Source organism: Aptenodytes patagonicus, chromosome Z, assembly GCF_965638725.1.
Source record: "Aptenodytes patagonicus chromosome Z, bAptPat1.pri.cur, whole genome shotgun sequence".
Classification (NCBI taxonomy): Eukaryota; Metazoa; Chordata; class Aves; order Sphenisciformes; family Spheniscidae; genus Aptenodytes; species Aptenodytes patagonicus.
The window spans coordinates 27,133,366-27,151,607 of record NC_134982.1 but is presented as its reverse complement, the minus strand read 5'-3'; the positions used below and the strand labels follow the sequence as shown (position 1 = coordinate 27,151,607).

At 41.8% G+C, this 18,242-nt stretch overlaps 1 protein-coding gene across 2 annotated transcripts in view; it reads left to right on the top strand.

The window, feature by feature from the left end:
• The first annotated feature begins 6,709 nt into the window (after window positions 1-6,709).
• Window positions 6,710-18,242, top strand: part of LOC143172382 (secretory carrier-associated membrane protein 1) — a 47,880-nt gene continuing 36,347 nt past the window's right edge. For both annotated transcript variants that reach the window (XM_076361781.1, XM_076361780.1), the window contains exon 1: window positions 6,710-6,834. In XM_076361781.1, the coding sequence (XP_076217896.1) occupies window positions 6,778-6,834 (57 nt within the window). In that variant the 5' untranslated portion in view covers window positions 6,710-6,777. The remainder of the gene's footprint in view (window positions 6,835-18,242) is intronic.

Below are 18,242 nucleotides of genomic sequence, written 5' to 3'. Positions count from 1 at the left end.
ACCTTGGAATTATCCTTTCTTATATCTGAGATTTAGCTTCAGACTGCAGGTGACTGCCTTAAATTTCCCTCGTTGTCTAAAGCTGTGGTTCCATGTTTGCAGTTGTGCATTGTCATATTACTTTGGAGTACAGGTTTGAGTCAGTTCAGACACAAGGGCACTTTTCCAACACCTTGCTGTTCACTTAGCAAGAGCTAATGGCAGAGGTTTTAGGATGGCGAGGACCCTGATGCTCTGACTGCTGTGTGTGCAGCCATTCACTTGTCCGTCCTCTTTCCCTGTGTGGCTCCCTGTGGACTGGTCTTTTTGGAAGAACTGGCCTTCTGTTTATAATATCAGACTTCTCCTACACTGCTGGCCAGAAAAAACTGTCCTTAAAGCACTGCTTCACTGCCAGGACACCATTCAGCACTGCAAAGCAATACATAATTTTTGCTTTCAACTGAGCAGTGACTGCAGCTGCAGACGCATGGATTCTTGCCTGATGACAGCTGTACATGTCCTGATGCAGCTGCATTGAGACCCTCTGTGCCAGGCATGAGCCTTCTTGTCCACTAATGGTCTCATACAGGGAGAATAGGTACATGTAGAGATGGAATGACACCAGGTCAGGCGGCCCCAAGCCTAAAAATTCCCAATATATTGTTGGGCTTTGTGTAAGATTAGTAACTACTCGCACCTGTGCATCAGAATCGTGAAGGATGCCCTCTGAGCTATTTTATGCAAAATCCCACATTTGTTCTGCAATACTGTGTATAGTTGAATTGAAACCAAGAAACCATCATTCCCCACACCTTTTGTTCTCAATCTTTTTTCCTTATTTGTTGCAGAACAGAACTCCTGACATTTGAGGACCACAGTTTTGAATCACTCACTCTTGACATGTATACAGATTCCTCCCTGAATTGTTTTCCATATCCCAGAACTGCAATTCAATTGCTTTCTAATTGGAATGTAATTGCTTAATAATTACAACTTAATAATCACTCAATGAAGAAAATACGAGTGATTAAAAAGCAACGCAAAACGTAAAATAATCAAAATGCAGACAACTATTTACATTCAACTATTTATGTAGTTTTAAATTGGAAAGGATGAGAGACACGCTGAAAAGTTATTTGCCAGAATCATTTGGCTGGAAGGGATCATAGCACAAGTCTAGGCAATTCCCACTGAAGTCCACCAGTGCACCTCTTCTTCAGGGGTATGGATATGAGAAGAGGTTGGGGAGGTGTAAGAAAAGGGCTGCAGAAGCCAGGCATCTGCGGTATAATACAGCAAGAGATAATACAGTGGAAGGAGGAGACAGGTGAGACTGACGTCTGCTCACTGCCTGAACTAGCTCTTTTATCACCTTCCTTAGCTTCTGCTCTTCCTCCCACTCTTAAGTTGGTACAGGAACATATGCAAGCAGCACAGACTGCTAGTGCTGCTTGGCTTCACTCCATAGCTGCCTGGAATGCTCTCCCCACTCCCAAATAGCATGTGTTCACTTTGCTGCATCTTCCCTCATGACTGTAGCCTACTATTCATTGCTCCCACATGCTGGCTTCCATGGTAGGTTAGCCATCCTCTTAAAGGCAGTGTTTGTGGCAGTGTGTGGCTTCATCCACGAGTGTCATGACTCTTTAAAGAAGAAGGGGAAAATGGCTACTGTTCTGTCCCCAGCTAGATGGATACATAAGTCAGTCTTCTTCCAGCAAGAGTAACTCTTCTTACATGATTACACCTTGCTGTCTTGGCCAGTGGTAATGATTGCTGGGCTCTCTAAGTGTGCTTATGCTTACTCTTGCTGCCTGTGGGATGGGAAATAGGTAGACAAGTTCAGTCTGGAAGAAAAATGAAGACACCTTGCTGGTGATAGGTATGCTGTGCCTGCACATTCCTAAAATACAGGCATCCCCTGCTGTGGGAGAAGGGCTCTACTCCTTGGACGAAGACCAGCAACTGGTCCACAGGGAAAAGAAGCAGAGGGAAGGATGGTTTGCTGATGATATACTCTTTGTAGAGTCCCAGAACAGATGGAGCAAAATAGGACTAGGGGGAATATGAAGAGCAGCAGAGACTAATGGGTCCACTGGGAACAGCCTTTACTTCTCATATCTAACCTTTGTTTTGAATGACATGACATTGACCAATGCCATTCTAGGTCAGCAAAAATGATTCTTTGCTCAAGCCAACAATGACCCAATTTTGTTATTACACAGGACGCCCTTAGAGCACCTGGACATGAGTGAAATCAGTTACTCCAAGTAGCAAATATGAGATGTTGGTTCTCTGCTGTGAACTAAAGTTCAGTTCTGATTCCCCTGAGGGGCATGAGGGACAGTGGCTGGACGCACATGTCCTTATGTCAGTGCAGGTCTGGGGTAGGGCTTACAGGGCAGGGTCAGTCACAGCAAGAGAGTGGGGTATAGCATGGGCACGCAGGGCATGAGATCGCTGGCAGTACTACACCGACCTTTAGCAAAATGACCACAACCTGGCTATACATCAGTTACCCGTTCCCTGCTGCAATTCAGTTATTGCCCTGGGAATCCGTCTCCTATCTCTGAAGAGGTGAGCTGTCCACAGATAATAATTCCAAATATCCTGCTACAGTTCTGGAACACAATGGGAAAATCTAAGTGTGGGGCTTCAGAAAGTGGTCAGGGTTCTCATAAAAAGGGCAAGACGCTCACTAGCCTGAGTATTCACTGTTGCACTTGTTAGGTGACCCCAGAGGTTTGGCTTGGTCATGCACCACCTCCTGTAAGCTGATTCTACTCAGAAAACGGTGCAAGTGCACCTTCTGACAGTAGAACTGGCAAAGCTGCCCTACTGCCAGAAAAAGACTAAAGCTACCTCTTCAGACTATTTAAAATAAGTTTGTATTAGCTCAACACTTTGCATGATGGAAACACATAGATTTTGATTCAGCAATCAGCACACTAAAACTGGATTTATTACCTTGTGGAATCAGGGCTTCACTGATTGTATGAAAGAGAGGTTAAATGGGAGTCTGCAAGTAGCAGATCTTTGGAGTTCTGAATGCTACTGTGATTTCTGCCCTTTCTCCTATCTTCTCCACACATTTTACTTTTAAATTGAGGCAAAAGATTTTGGGGAATATTGCAGCTCATGACCTTCAAGTATTATACTGAAATGCCTGTTTAGCACACTTCTCTTCCCTCTCTCCTAAGTTAAAATCTTTCCAACGTTTTGCAAGTAAATCTCTCTCCTGTAAAACCTAGAAAAAGGTTCTTGCTATTTTAAATTGTTCCAAGAGCTGTTATCTAATAACTCTTCAGGTAAAGTTTTACCTAACAGACTAGGTGTCTTGTGCCCAAACTTTCAGCAAGACTTTAAAATTGGTATCTGCACAATTTGAAGTTGTAACTTGCACTTACACTACCATAGAGTTCTCTTGCTTGTTTCTACTACATGAGTTTCTAGCAGTCGTTCAGTCTTCCATACCAGTCATTTTGCCCAACTTCTGTAGCAGAGCCTTAGCTATGTGCTCTTGTGGCACATTGACATTCTCCATCCCTGATTTCTTCTAACAATTATGCTTGCATTTGATGCTGCATAGACTGCTCTATTTTATGGAAGAAAACACTTCTTTACAAGGGTTCTAGGGCTTATTTCTTACAGCTTGGTTTTATTTTTTGAAGGTCCATCCTCTGTAAAACTGTGATCTACTTTATCAGCACAGAGAGCTGACCAAGACAGATCACCTGGTTGTCTACTCAGCATTCGAGCATTTTGGATTGAAAAAAAACTGACGGATTTTCCTTCCAGCTGATGTAAGCACTCCTTGCCACCATCTGAGGTTGGCATAAACATTGTAAATTCCACAAGTGGTAGAAAACTGAGGGAACCAGGACTTGAAGGAATAATATTAAGTCAGTTCCTTACACAAAATTTCTTAAATACGGTATACAAGTACAGTACTCACACAAGCAGTTCAAACCTACTGCTCGTTGAAGTTTAAACTCTTCTTTCTGAGAAAATGGCCAATTCAGATTAAGATAATTTTGTTTGCTAAGAAGGCAACTATTTAAGAATTATTGAAAACTACTGAATGAAACCAATTCCAGGAGGCTGGGGAATTTTCAGTTGAGAGCGCTATTTTTATCTAAATAATGTCACCCATTCTCTACTAGAACTTATTTTTCAATGAACTTACTAGTATATTAAAAATCAGATTGATGTATTTATGAGCTATATCTTGTACCAGAATTAGAAACAGTTAATTGCAAGTAGGTAATTATTAAAAAAAATTAAACTCTACTATTTGGAAAGCACGGTGTGGAGAGGACTTGTTGAGGGAGGGCATCCTTGGCTAATCATGTCTCTTTTCTAATTCTGAAACTCCTTTGGAAGATGAGGAAAATAATCAACAATGTCAGCCCTCAGCATCAAACGATGACCATTTGTATTGCCCATGTTGTTTATGTATAGTACAAACTACTCAGTTAGTTGGAAGCGTAAATTAATTCTCATTTTCTATTATCTGGCAGTCAGTTGGTATCTCCTGAAGTTAACACTTCTAGTAGCAAGCAAAGATGGGCTATCAAAGTTTTACCATTTAATTGTAAAATACTTGTTATCCTTTCCAAAAACGTGCTAATGCAGTTTCATTATTGCCTTGAAACTCATATATGAGATGACAGATTATTCCCCTTTAACTGTGCACAAATTATTATCAGAGAAATGCCGCAATGTCCATGATTTGAAGCACCAGCAACCACACAGGAAAAGATATTCTTTTCAGCCAAACCTTCATTCATTCATGCATGCATTCATTCATTCATGTTCAGTTCAAAGAGGAGCAAATATACAGCTGCCAATGCACACAGCTTTTGAACTATCAACACATATCATTGAGCTATGATATATTGAGCTATGGGTGAATATTGGAAAACAACATGATTTAATTTGCTGTCACCATAAGTGAGCTATATGAATAATTGTGACTAATACTGTAACGTACTTTTGTTGATCATACAACAGCTGCCTTTCTGTTTTTTTAAAGTATGAAGTATTTTACACTTCATAGCAACAAAAAAGTTGAAAGCGTTTTGTTGTTTAGAAGCTATGCTTTTATGACTTGTCCCATTTGCATACCATCTTATATCTGACAGCCCTTCACAAATAATTGAGAAACTTCTGCATAAATTAGAGCAAGCCTTGAAGCAATTATTGCTTTCTTTACTGATCCATGCAAAATCAATTCTCGTCTACATGTAGGATTTTTCCTGACTTGTTGACAGAACACCACCATTGTAATGACTGCCAGTGTCAGGATCAGAGTAATGATATACGTACAGCCATTAAAATACATAAGTGTTAACATTCTGAGTCAGCCTTCAAAAAACCCTGGATAGTGTGTCCCACAGTTAGTCTATGATTATTACATGGGAAAAAAAAATCACATTTGAATACCAAAAAGTTAAAAGGCCTGTTTTACTCTCATAGCAATTTCTTTTCATCTGACCTGCCTCAAACCTCTCTTTTTTTGCATTTAAATGAAAGTTTAAATCGTTTCTTTAGAAAGCATGTAAAGAAATTCAGGGTTCATTGGTTTTAAAAGTGTTGCATCAATGCAGACTGTTTGATATCAAGTATATGGGATTTCAGATTTCAGCCATAGCTCTGAACCAAAGGTTCTTCAATGCTTCAAACAGCTGCTCGCATTTATTTGCGTCATTCAGACCAGGTTCTTCAAACTGCAGTGTCAGTATTTCTGAGGAAGTATTTGAAAAGTCTTTCAAACAGCTTGAAATGGTTGAACACTTCCAAGAAGCCCTTTTAATGTGTCCACCCATGGAAGCAGGATTTTGTGACTGTGGTTCAAAGCCATACCCTACCTACAGCCCTCGTTGAACCTTTGTGCAAGACATCCAAGAAGCCATGCGCTTGCCAAGCTATTTATCATGCCAAAAGGAGAAGGAACAAGAGAGTAAATTTGTGTTTTACCAAATAAGCCTCAAATTTGAAGTCTTTCTTGTTACCTTCGCATGTACATTTCACTTTCCAGACGAGACCGGCTGTCCTGACCCACCCTGAGGCGGGGCAGGGGTGGAGGAAAGGAAAGCCCACGCACCTCCTCCCTTTGGGTACCGTCCGCACGGCACCAAGTAGGCCCGAGACACGGTTACAAAATGGGGGCGGCCCTGACCGAGCCGGCGTCTCGGAGCTGCCTGGACGGACGCCGCTCTCCGAGGGGAGGCACCCCGCTCCCGCCATGGCCGTTGGCAACGTCCCCACGCCCTTTCCAGCTGCCTCACCAGGCCTGCCACAGGCGGGAAGCCCCGGGCCTCCTTCCCCCACGGCTCCCGGCTAGTGCTGACAAGCGACGGCGGCGGGACTGAGCCCAGCCCCCCCCCCCAGCCCAGGCAAAGCAGCGAGGGCGACGGGCGCCAAACCTCCCTCACCACGGCACGTCTCCAACCCCCGCCCACCCCGGGAACGCGCTTTTCTAGCCCTCCTCCCTCCCCGCCCTAGGAATTGGCTCTCCCATGCCCTGCTCCCGTTCTGCCCCCTGCCCGCCCCGAGAACGGGCGTTCCCCCTCCCTTCCAGGGCCGTCCCGCCCCGCAACCTCACTTCCGGGGCGGCCATTTTGGGAGGTCGGCGGTCCGTGGCTGGTTGGTGGCGGAGGGGGCGGGCTCGGGCCCGGGCCGCAGCGGCTGGTGACAGCGGTGGGGGGGGGCAGCCCGCGAGCCGGCGAGTGTCGGGGGCGCCGCAGGGGAAGAGCCGCCACCCGGTGACCGCAGCGCCCGCCTGCCCCCGCCATGTCGGACTTCGACAGCAACCCCTTCGCAGACCCGGACCTCAACAACCCCTTCAAGGTGAGGCTGGGGCCGGGGAGGGAGCGGCGGGCGCCCGTGAGCCTTCCTTGGTGTCGCGGCGGGGAGGAGAGCGGGCTGCGCCGAGCCGCGGGCATCCCGAGGGAAGGAGGGAGGCGCCCCGGCCCTTCTCCCGCTGCGTGCGGGGGGGGCGCTCCCTGCCACGGGAGGTGGGGAAGGGCCGGCGCTGCGGGGCAGCGCTGCCCTCCGGGGGGCTGGCGGGCCGGGGAGCGCTGGCCGGCAGCGCCGGAGGGGGCTACCCTGCGCGAGGCTTGGGGCCTGACGGCTGTGGGGGGCTCGTAGGATAAGCAGCGCTTTTGTAAGCCCTGGAAACGGGCACAGCCGTTTCACAAGTTCAAGTTTCCGTGTTTCCTTCTGTTGCTGAAACAACACAAATTGCATTTCAGGTGCATTATTTTGAAGGAAAAAAAAAAAAGGTTTCTTGATTTTGGTAGTAACTTTGTCTCTGTATAATACTACGACAGTCTTCTCTTCCGTTTGACTGACCCAGATAGTTAAGCTTAGTGAATTTACCCCCTTTTTCCTCTCTAGCCTCCTCCCAGCCCCCATCAAGCTTACTTGCCTCTTTACGTTATTTCTGAAGCATGCAGGGTACTGATGGCTAGGTATAAGTTCTACCCTGCATCTCAAAATGCTGTGTTGTAATGTATTTTAAAGCTTTTAGTTTTTGCACTATTGTCATACAGCTGAGAACTGTTTCTTTACCTGCTGTTCTGGCTTCAGCTGTCAAAATGAGCTGACCTCCTTGGATGCTTCCCCTCCTTATCTTTTCTTTCTTTGTTATTTGAATCCAGTTCAACTAATTTATTGAGCTACTTACTTTAATAATCTTATCGAACTTTTTTTTGCCACATTTTATTTCATCTGACACTTTAAAGCACACACATAGTATGTGGCAGTGAGTTTAGGATGTCAGCTGGAATAATTAAGCCTTTTAAAAATTGAGCTGTCACATTTCAAGCATAATTCTGTGCAGGTAGCTGCTGGAAGCATAGTGTTACTGACATTTATTCATTGGAGTCTGTCTGAATCATTAGTTTAGTTTTCATGCTCATAAATTTAGTTGATGGTATTCCTTAGGCTAGACAGTGTGTTTTTATTCGATGTTGTACACAGTGCGATGACCTTCCAGATGAACAGCAGTCCTGGTGTTGAGGTTGTCACCAACAATAGTCTGGACTGGCACTAATGGCAGTGAGCACTGTTCTTTTAAATACCTTTTGGCACCAAGCACTGAAAAGGTGTCATTGTTCTAGAACGAGTCTGCAGCAACAAAAATACGTGATGCTTTTCCTCACTTTTTTTAATAGTTATGAAAATAACATCTAGCAAAATTTACTGTCTATAGATGCCCAGAGCGGTCAGGGGTATTGGAAGCAGTATAGTTGTCCCTGCATTGCTCTTCAGCCCGGGTAACTTGTTGTATGTAGTCTTTCTGAAACCTAAGCTAGGGACCTACCTCAGCCATACTTCCAGTTTGAAGACATTGCTTGAAGTGCAATAGTTTATTCCAATTTCTCTTCAGGGAAAGACTTCTATTGTAGCTGCCAGGCAGAATCCACGCTCTTACCTGAAATGCATCACGATAAAAGAACTCTGTAACAACTTCTCTGTAACTTGAAGCTCACTGTTAAACACAGCTCTGGATTTCTTTTATTTGCAGAAGTTGGTTTAGGAAAGCTGTATACTTTTCCTTTTTCAGAGGCTTTTTTCACTTCCTTCAGTCTTTGCTAACTTCCGTCACATTCCACTGCCCACAAAAGGTAATCTTGCATACCTTTACTCATCCACACATTTAACTTGAAGGGGCAGAAGACCTCATATATAAGCCAAACCTTGATTGCCATTTCGTTGGCATAACAGCTTCGAAATTAGTGGGTATTAATACGTCTGCATGTAAGTTTTGTCTGACTATGTGTTTTAAAATACTTACACACAGAACCAGTACTTCCAGATGGACCCTGACAACCTGTCATGTTGTCTGAACACCTTATTCAAATGTACTCATATTTTTATTTGTCCTTGCTTGATAATTTTATGTATGATGTGATTAGTTGTTTTCCTTACTTTTGAAGCCACTTGCTGTGCTAATGTAAAATCACAAAGTAGTATGGCAGAGAAGGGGGGGGGACACACACATCACGTGGAAGAGTGGTTGCCACGGTCTAAAGGTGGTAGATCATTCTTTTTCTCAAATATTTTGGTTTTACTAATTGTCTGTGATCTGCTTGTGAGGTTTCCTGTGACTATTCTCATGTCTTTTAATAAAAAGATTTCAGCAGAGATTCTTGCTTGATGTTGAATCAAATAAATATGTTCCCTGAGAAGATAAAGGTAAAGCAGAAACACCTAGTTTGCTCAGTGTTTTGGGTAGTTCATAGAATCATAGAATCATTGAGGTTGGAAAAGACCTCTAAGATCATCGAGTCCAACCATCAGCCCAACACCACCATGCCCACTAAACCATGTCCCTAAGTGCCTCATCTACACGTCTTTTAAATACCTCCAGGGATGGGGACTCCACCACTTCCCTGGGCAGCCTGTTCCAATGTTTAACCACTCTTTCACTAAAGAAATTTTTCCTCACATCCAATCTAAACCTTCCCTGCCGCAACTTGAGGCCATTTCCTCTCGTCCTATCGCTTGTTACTTCGGAGAAAAGACCAACACCCACCTCGCTACAACCTCCTTTCACGTAGCTGTAGAGAGCGATGAGGTCTCCCCTCAGCCTCCTTTTTTCCAGGCTGAACAACCCCAGTTCCCTCAGCCGCTCCTCATAAGACTTGCTCTCCAGACCCCTCACCAGCCTCGTTGCCCTTCTCTGGACACGCTCCAGCACCTCAACGTCCTTCTTGTAGTGAGGGGCCCAAAACTGAACACAGTATTCGAGGTGCGGCCTCACCAGTGCCGAGTACAGGGGCACGATCACTTCCCTACTCCTGCTGGCCACACTATTTCTGATACAGGCCAGGATGCCATTGGCCTTCTTGGCCACCTGGGCACACTGCCGGCTCATGTTCAGCCGGCTGTCGACCAGCACACCCAGGTCCTTCTCTGCTGGGCAGCTTTCCAGCCACTCTTCCCCAAGCCTGTAGCGCTGCATGGGGTTGTTGTGGCCGAAGTGCAGGACCCGGCACTTGTCCTTGTTGAACCTCATACAGTTGGCCTGGGCCCATCGATCCAGCCTGTCCAGGTCCCTCTGCAGAGCCTTCCTACCCTCGAGCAGATCAACACTCCCGCCCAACTTGGTGTCGTCTGCAAACTTACTGAGGGTGCACTCAATCCCCTCATCCAGATCATCAATAAAGATATTAAACAAGACCGGCCCCAGTACTGAGCCCTGGGGAAGTTAATTCTTTTGGAAACCTAAAATTAAATTATGTTTCTGTTTTGGTATCTACTGGAAGTAATGAAATTTAGTTTGTAAAATAGAATTTCTTGTTTCAAGTATGAGCTTACTTGGATTGATCATAAAACGTTGTTGATTTTGAGACAGTGGCTGCTTAACCTCTGCTTTTTCTTTTTTTATTCTTTAAAAAAACCCAACAAAACAAACTTGAACTGAACCCAAAGGCTCATATGCTTTTGAAGTCATAGTATTCCTCTGTAAATAGCTGTCCTCTGGATGCTGTACCAACAAAACCAAGAGATGTTTTGGTTTGAAAGACAAGAGTTAATGAAACAAACAGATAAGTAACATTCTAACACTAAAAAGCTTTTGATCACATTCAAGTTGTGCAGAAGAAAATGCATCCATGTACCATACAAATGAAGACATGATAATCCTGCTATAATTTGATGTAGCAGCATTGTGAAGAAATGCATATTTGGTGTGACCTCAAGTATCATAAATGAAAGCAGACTAATAATGAAAGCTGTTTCATTTCTTTCACTGAGAAGTGCTTGTCATAGCTTGTGAGTATGAATTCATACTTGGTAAAGTTCTCACTGACAAACGGTGCACTCCCACAGCACCCAAACAGGGTGAGTAGAGCAGATCTGGTGATGGTAACTGCATTCAGCCAAGAGTCTAGAGTGTTAGACAAGTCCATAGAGAGGAGGCAGATCTGAGCCCAAGTTAGAAAGTCAAGTCAACATCAAGATCAGGTCCAGTGAAAGTAACCAGGGTCAGCCAACAGTCCCATGATGGCCAGGCAAGTCCTTAGTGATGAGGCGGATCTGACCACCTAGCAGGGGTTTGGGCATCCTCAAGACCCTGACAGTTTATTCTTGAATAGACTAAACCAGCATGAAATAAATTTTGTATGAAAAACAAAGGCAAATTTCTGATGTAGCTGTCTCCTTGTTGTGCCTTTTTTTTTTTTTTTTTTTTAAGTGTCATAGGATAGGGGATAGTTGTAGTTTTCTGTCTTGGGAGGTGATACAGATACAAAGGTTCTGAAACAGCAGTCTCTCTCTCTCTATTCTTTTATAAGTGAATGATACTACTACTAAGAGAAGAAATTCTTTTTTTTAAGTAGAGCTATGAATTTCACAGGCCTTTGTGGCTTGGCTAACAGACTGCAAAAGGTTTGAGGGCTGGCTGTTACAGTCTTCCAGACATATGAAATGATTACTTATGAGTGACTGTGGAATTGGGACTTTAAAAACTGAGTTCTGTGATGAATTCTGTTGGGTCAGTTCATCTAATATGTTTAGAGCTCTGAGCAGGTGCAGGTATTTGATACTACAGAAATTATGGTAGGCCTGAAAACTAAGATATATTTCTGTCTAAATGTGAATAGTGACCTTCAGGTAAAAGCCAAACCACTATGTGATATGGATGAAGATTTAAACAGAATGGCCTGTGTCTTGTTGAGTTTTAGTGTGGAAGGACACAATCATGGAAACCCTCAAATGTATGTAATGTTAATTATCTGAGTAGTTTCTTTGGGTGGGTGTCGTGGTTTAACCTCAGGCGGCAACAGCACCACGCAGCCGCTGGCTCACTCCCCCCGGCCCTGGCTGGGATGGGAGAGAGAATTGGAAGAGTAGAAGTGAGAAAAACTCATGGGTTGAGATAAAAACAGTCTAATAATTGAAATAAAATAATGATAACAATAATAATAATGTAATAATGATAATAATAATAATATACAAAGCAAGTGATGCACAATGCAATTGCTCACCACCCACCAACCAATGCCCAGCCAGTTCCTGAGCAGCGGCCCCCCCCGGCCAGCTTTCCCCAGTTTATGTACTGAGCATGACGTCACATGGTATGGAATGTCCCTTTGGCCAGTTTGGCTGTGCCCCCTCCCAGCTTCTTGTGCACCCCCAGCCTTCTCAGTCCGTAGAGCATGGGAAGCTGAAAAGTCCTTGACTAGTGTAAGCATTACCCTAGCAACAACTAAAACATGGGTGTGTTATCAACTTTGTTCTCATCCTAAATCCAAAACACAGCACTGTACTAGCTACTAGGAAGGAAATTAACTCTATCCCTGCCGAAACCAGGACAGTGGGATTAGGTATCCAAACTCTGATTAGCTTCGAGTTGTTGCTCCAAAAAGACACAGATCTTTTGTTGTTCTGTTGTGACTGCCATTCTTGTGTGGATGTCTGAGATGCTCTAAGATATCTGAAAATGGTGTTAGGCACCTGAATTGCTCCCACTGAAGTCACAAGATTACTTGAGTCACTAGAGCTAAGTATATGTTAGAGCTTAAATTTACTACAGAGGTAATTCCAGTTATAAGTTGGATATTACACTCACATATCTGACTCACATGAGCACAAATTAATCTTCTATCTGGTTTGGCAGGAAGTACAAGCTGGAGGTTTGATGCTGAAGCTAATAGTGCAGATGACTGCTACCTTGTGTGGCAGCAGAATCTATACAGTTTACGCCTTGATTGCTCAAGTGAAGCTAAAGTTATAGAAACTTACAGGAAGAAAGAGAAGTCTTAATTATTTTTGAAGGATCAGGACCCTAATTACTTGAAGTGTTTCTGCAGTATTTGTGCTTTAGAATTGAAAAGTTTTGTGGTGTCCCTGTGTGCATAACTGAGTTTTAATTCTTTTATATGACTATAAAATATACCCAATTAAGTTGTCTGTCTTTAAATTAGTAAGGGACATAAACCACAAATATTTTTCTGACTTTATTACCTGTTTTCCCTTCATGACTTCAAAATTTATAAATTCCCCTAAATCTTGCATAGTTTAATGCTGAACATCATGGTATTGGAAGTGTCCTTTAGCTGTCCTACATGGTAGTTGGCTTTCAAGAGTACACTTCCTTAGTGCTGTAACTGCACTGCAATCTATTAAAACTGTGAAGTGTTTTAATAGATACTCAGCCTCAGCTATAGCTGTATTTTTTTCCAGATTTTCAGTAAAGTGTTAGCACATATTGCATTAGTGTTATTATTGCACTATATATTGAGATTTAACATTACAAAGAGGAACATAACACACATTTCAGAGCTGAGGAAGGAGAAAGATTTGAGAGTAGCAATGAGATGGAGATGATGCTTTGTTAGGCATCCAGTACTCCATTGCAAGATGGGGCTGGTACAAGCTTTAGGACAAATTTGGCCTTGTGAGCTTCTGAAGTTCTTTTTGGTTTCAAAGGTGGGGAATTTGCCTTGCTCGGTAGCTCAGAGCCCTTCATAGCTCTGCTTCTGTGAGATAATGTGGTGCGTAACAGGCACTGCTTGAGAGTCAAGTATGAGAAACCCCAGTTGGCTACTTTTCTGCTACCCTATTTAATAATTGTGTTCTGGCAGTGCTAGGGTGAAAATCTTTTTAATTTCATTCTGTGAGGGGGTTGGGAAATGGCTGATCAGTGAATGAGATGTTAAACTTGAAATTGTGAAAGAACTGTTGTAGTGGTTACTCAGATTTTTTTTATTATTATTATTATTAGAAGTATAGAAATAGTCTTTATTTTGCCTCAAAGTCATTAATTCCTCCAGGTTTTATATGTGTAACCTTTGAGGAAAATTCTTTCTTGTAGTAAGTGTTTTTAATCATAGGTTAAAATATATTATTGTAGGTGCAATACATTAAGGCTTCCTTTATACTGTTAAATGTAAACTGTTCATACTGCTAATGTACTATTAGGATAGTGAGACACAAAATCTCAATTTAGTTGCTGTTTGTGAAGTTTCTGTACCTTTACTCGTTCTTGGGCCTAGGATGGTGACAAAAGAAATAAGGCATGAAGAACCAGCAATGTTTGACACTGCATCAAAACATTAGTAGCTTCTTGAAACTTAACTTTTCCATGTGCAGCTTGTTGTGGCATGAACAGGGAGGAAGTCTTTGGGGAGTTTAGCTGTGTGATTTATACCAAATGTTTACTGAACATGTGCAAATTACTATTTCAGAGGCTTAATCTGGCTGAATGTAGAGTGTTATGGGACTGAAAAAACACATCCTTCATGTGCAGGCTATCTTCTTTTCCAAGTGTCAAGTCCTAATTTAAAAGCTGAAACCCAACAGTTAACACAGGAGGAAAAAAGCTTTGATATCCATTACTGGCCAAATACTTTTTTTTTTTCCTCCCAATTTTGTTTTCAAAAGCTAAGCTTTGTCAGAAATCTCTCCCCAAAAATGCTCATGAGGACATACTGAAAGCAAAGTATATCATATGGAGAGTTTCAACTGAAACAGCAATAGCTTTGCTCTCCAGAACTCATTTGTGAGAAGTGGGATGGATAGTTTTCTCCTTGATCAAGAAATCAAAAAACTCAGACCAACAAACATAGTTTCAGGCATTTTTCATTGCATTTTTGCTTAATTTGCTGAGCCAGTGGTGTGATCTTAGGAAGTACTCAACAAAGAGCAGGAAGTACAACTGTTACTAAAAAAAACCCAAACCAAACCTCAGGATGAATTCTTACTGGAAAATGTACAATTAATGTTACTCACATTTAGAAAAGGCTAACATAAAGTGAGTATAGGGAATAAGTTGTGATAATCAGTGGAGAGCTTAGCTTGAAATGAAAAGAGCTTATCCTTTTCACGTAGCAGAACAAAGCCTTTCAGTAGGAGTGGTAGGGATAAGAAATCCTAGTTGGTCAAGATGGACTTTGCTAGATCTGTGGATTTAATCTCATGATTTCCCCAGATTCACCAGTCGGGATTCAGTCCTGGTAGACCTCTGGCTCCTGCTTCTGTTCTGTATACAGTCAGAGTTTTTTGAAGGAATAACATCTTTGCTGAGCATGTTGAATAGTTTGGAAGATAAGGTTGTGGTTGTGCCTCTTTTGCATTCTGGGAACTTCCTTCCAAGCACAAAAAGCAACAGGGAAAATGCGTAGCTAGGTGAAGGTGGTTATGGGACAGTAAATGCCAAAGAAGTTGGCAAACTGAAGGCTGGTTGATGTCAGCGACTGGTAAAGCAGTTAGGTTGGATAAACTTATTTGTGGGGATCTTGAGGTAAGAGAGAAAAATTGTATGGTGGCAGAGCTGAATGGTAGCCAGTGACTGATGAGGGAGGTGATAGGATTGATGCAGTGAATTATTGATAATATAAAGAGACTTCCTCTTCTAAGAGTTTTTGTGATGAGGAGAACTGTTTTCTCGGCTTGGATTGCAACTACTCCAGTCATTAAGAGATCATTCGTAGCCCTTGAACTTAATGTAGAACCAAGATCAAAAATGAAGATTAGCTTCAGTAGCTTATTCTTCCCTTGGCTGTACTTAAGGAGCTACATAACTGATAAGGTGTTTCCCATGTTTTCTTTTTCTGATTTCATTCACTAAAAATAATTAATCCTCTTCTTTTAAAATCGATTTTTGTGTTCATAGTATATTGTTTTCTCCTTAGTCTTTTTCTCCTTGGACTAACCAGGTGTACTTCTGTCAGTTTACTCAGATATTTGGTGCTGTCCTAAGAATTCTATGTAAATTTAAAAAAGAAAAAGGGGGGGGGGGGGGGAGAGAAAAAATCTCACTTCTAAGTGCAGCATTTCAGGTTTATGCTTTTTCCAAACAACATGCGATTACTGTATTCTTTTGATGTAAATACTCCTGGTATCCAAGTCTTGGAAGATATTTAGTTGTCTTGCTTACTTGTCCTTGTCAATCAGTGTTAAAAATTTACCTTATTATCCCATTTCCTTAGTAGTTACCTTTGTTCCTCCTGTTCTTTTCCTTGTAAAAGTATCTTACACATTTTTCCCTGTTCCTTTTTCCAACAATTTTTTTTGTTCTATGTAGGTTATGTGATTTTTTATTTGAAATTCTTGTTTTCAATTGCTGATGTGTTGTAAAACCATTATAATCTCTATCCAAATCAGTGTATAGAATGAATGTTTATAAACCCTGTTTCTTGACCTTTGCAATAAGATTTTGCTTCTACTTCCCTGCTAGTCCTTGGGAGCAAACTGAAAAGTACTGAAGTAAATTAAATGTTCTGTGCAGAACACTGATGTCATTTATTTAGTTCCACTTAGGGGAGGGGAAAGGCAACACAAGCACATATTATCATTGTTATATTTTTAGCCTGTTTTTTTTTCCTCTTTCATTCCATGTTAAATTATTTGTGCATAAGAGAAATGCTTTGGCCTTTTTGGTAGAAGAATGGGTGTACCTCAAAAGTGAAAACTATTTTTAACAACCTGAAGGGCAGTTTGGAAGGGAGGGGATGATTCCTAGTTCACCACTTTCTCTTTACTTAAGAGAAATCAAAATCACAACTAACAATGTAAACTTAGGTTTTTTCAGACTGTTTTTGGGTTATGTATGCTATCAAAGCATCTTACTCATGGTGGAACAATGCTGGACCCATGCCCAGTGAACAGTAATACAAAGAATCATTACAGATGTATCTACTTCTTCAGTCTTTAATTTGCTAATCTCTTCTGTATTAATGAAACCTGGTAGATGATGACTAGTTTTGGTCTCCTAGACAACAGAGGTCTCTGTTCCCTTTAATTTGTTTTTTTAAAAAGCTGTAAAAACTTGTGTAGAATGGATTATTCGTCTCCATTTGAAACATTCTCACTTGTAATTAATTGTGTTTGTACACACTCTGTGATAACTGGGTATTCAGTTAATTTTATCTGTATCTGAGTGATGTGAGCACAATTTGTTAACCTGGCAGAGGAGACGTTTTTAATAGTTCTGTAGGTGCTCTTGTCAATGTGAGATGTGTGTGGTGTTTTCTGGTTTTGTTTTGTTTGTTTGTGTTTGTTTTTGGTTTTTTTCTGACTGACTTTTCCATTCTTGATGTAAATACTGGGATGCTTCTTGTACCTGCCTCCTAGTTATTCAGAGTGTGATGCTAGTCTTTGCTTTTGAGATTGACATTACAGGAGAGAGACTACAAGAAGCAGGTAAAATGAAAGATTAGATGGAAAATCGTTAATTAAGTTGTGCTGGTTTCTTAAAACTCCAGTCTCCTGAACTAATTCAGATCTTGAAAATGTAATCTGAAATGACTGTGTGTGACTTAAATGCACCAATAGCTACAGTAGCTGGGTATGAAAAATGGCCTGTTCTTAAATTCTGTTCCATGGTTGGTATAACTAATAGTTAAAAAAAAAGATCAGAAACTCAGGAGGCTGAACTGGCAGGAGTTTGGGTGAGATAAGGCTGGAGAAAGAAGTGTGAATTGGAAGGAGGGAACAAGGAGTTGGACAAGATGAGAATTACAGGGGTCAGCACTTAAAGGAGCAGGGACTGGGACTGGCTGGGGGGCTGAGGAAAATCAGGTTGTGGCGAAGAGTTAATGCAAGGGCAGGTCCAATTAGGGCAGAAGTACTGGTCCACCAGGACATAGCTTTCTCAGTCTGAGATTGGACCGGGCATTTTACAGTTGCTGCATTCAGTGGCTGACATCAGATATTTAGTCTGTCCCAGAAATTCCCAATCTTCTATATTTGCGGAGGGTAACCCAATTTTTAATCGCTTAAATCATGCAGCAAGTTGAGGTCTCTGGATATTTGATGGTTCCAGCCATGCTGCTGCTTTGTGTTGGTGTCCATTATCACCTATTGGAACTTGTCTCTGTGGCTTTTTTCTGTTTCTTAATATTAAAAAACAAAAATAACAAAAAAAAAAGGCATTTTAACTTCATTATCTGGGTGGAATATCAAATATGGAAAAATAAGTTATGCCGGACTAGATTTACTTAATCCTGTAGAATATTAAAGTTTTCACTGTTTTTAACCACTAGAATATATGTCATGCAACATAGACATTTGATAGCTTTCATTTAAATGCCAGTTTTTCTTTGAGTATGTGGTCCTGCAGAACATTTATTGTTTGTGTTCATTATTCAAACCCTGATTAACTTCTAAATTAAATGTTTTATTATTCTGCAGCAGTATGAGTGCTTCACAGTTTTTCCTCACTGTATTTAGACGAGTTGGCATTTGCTCCATTTTTAAAATGAGATGCAATGAGTATAAGGTAAATGATTCAAAGTAATTCTTTG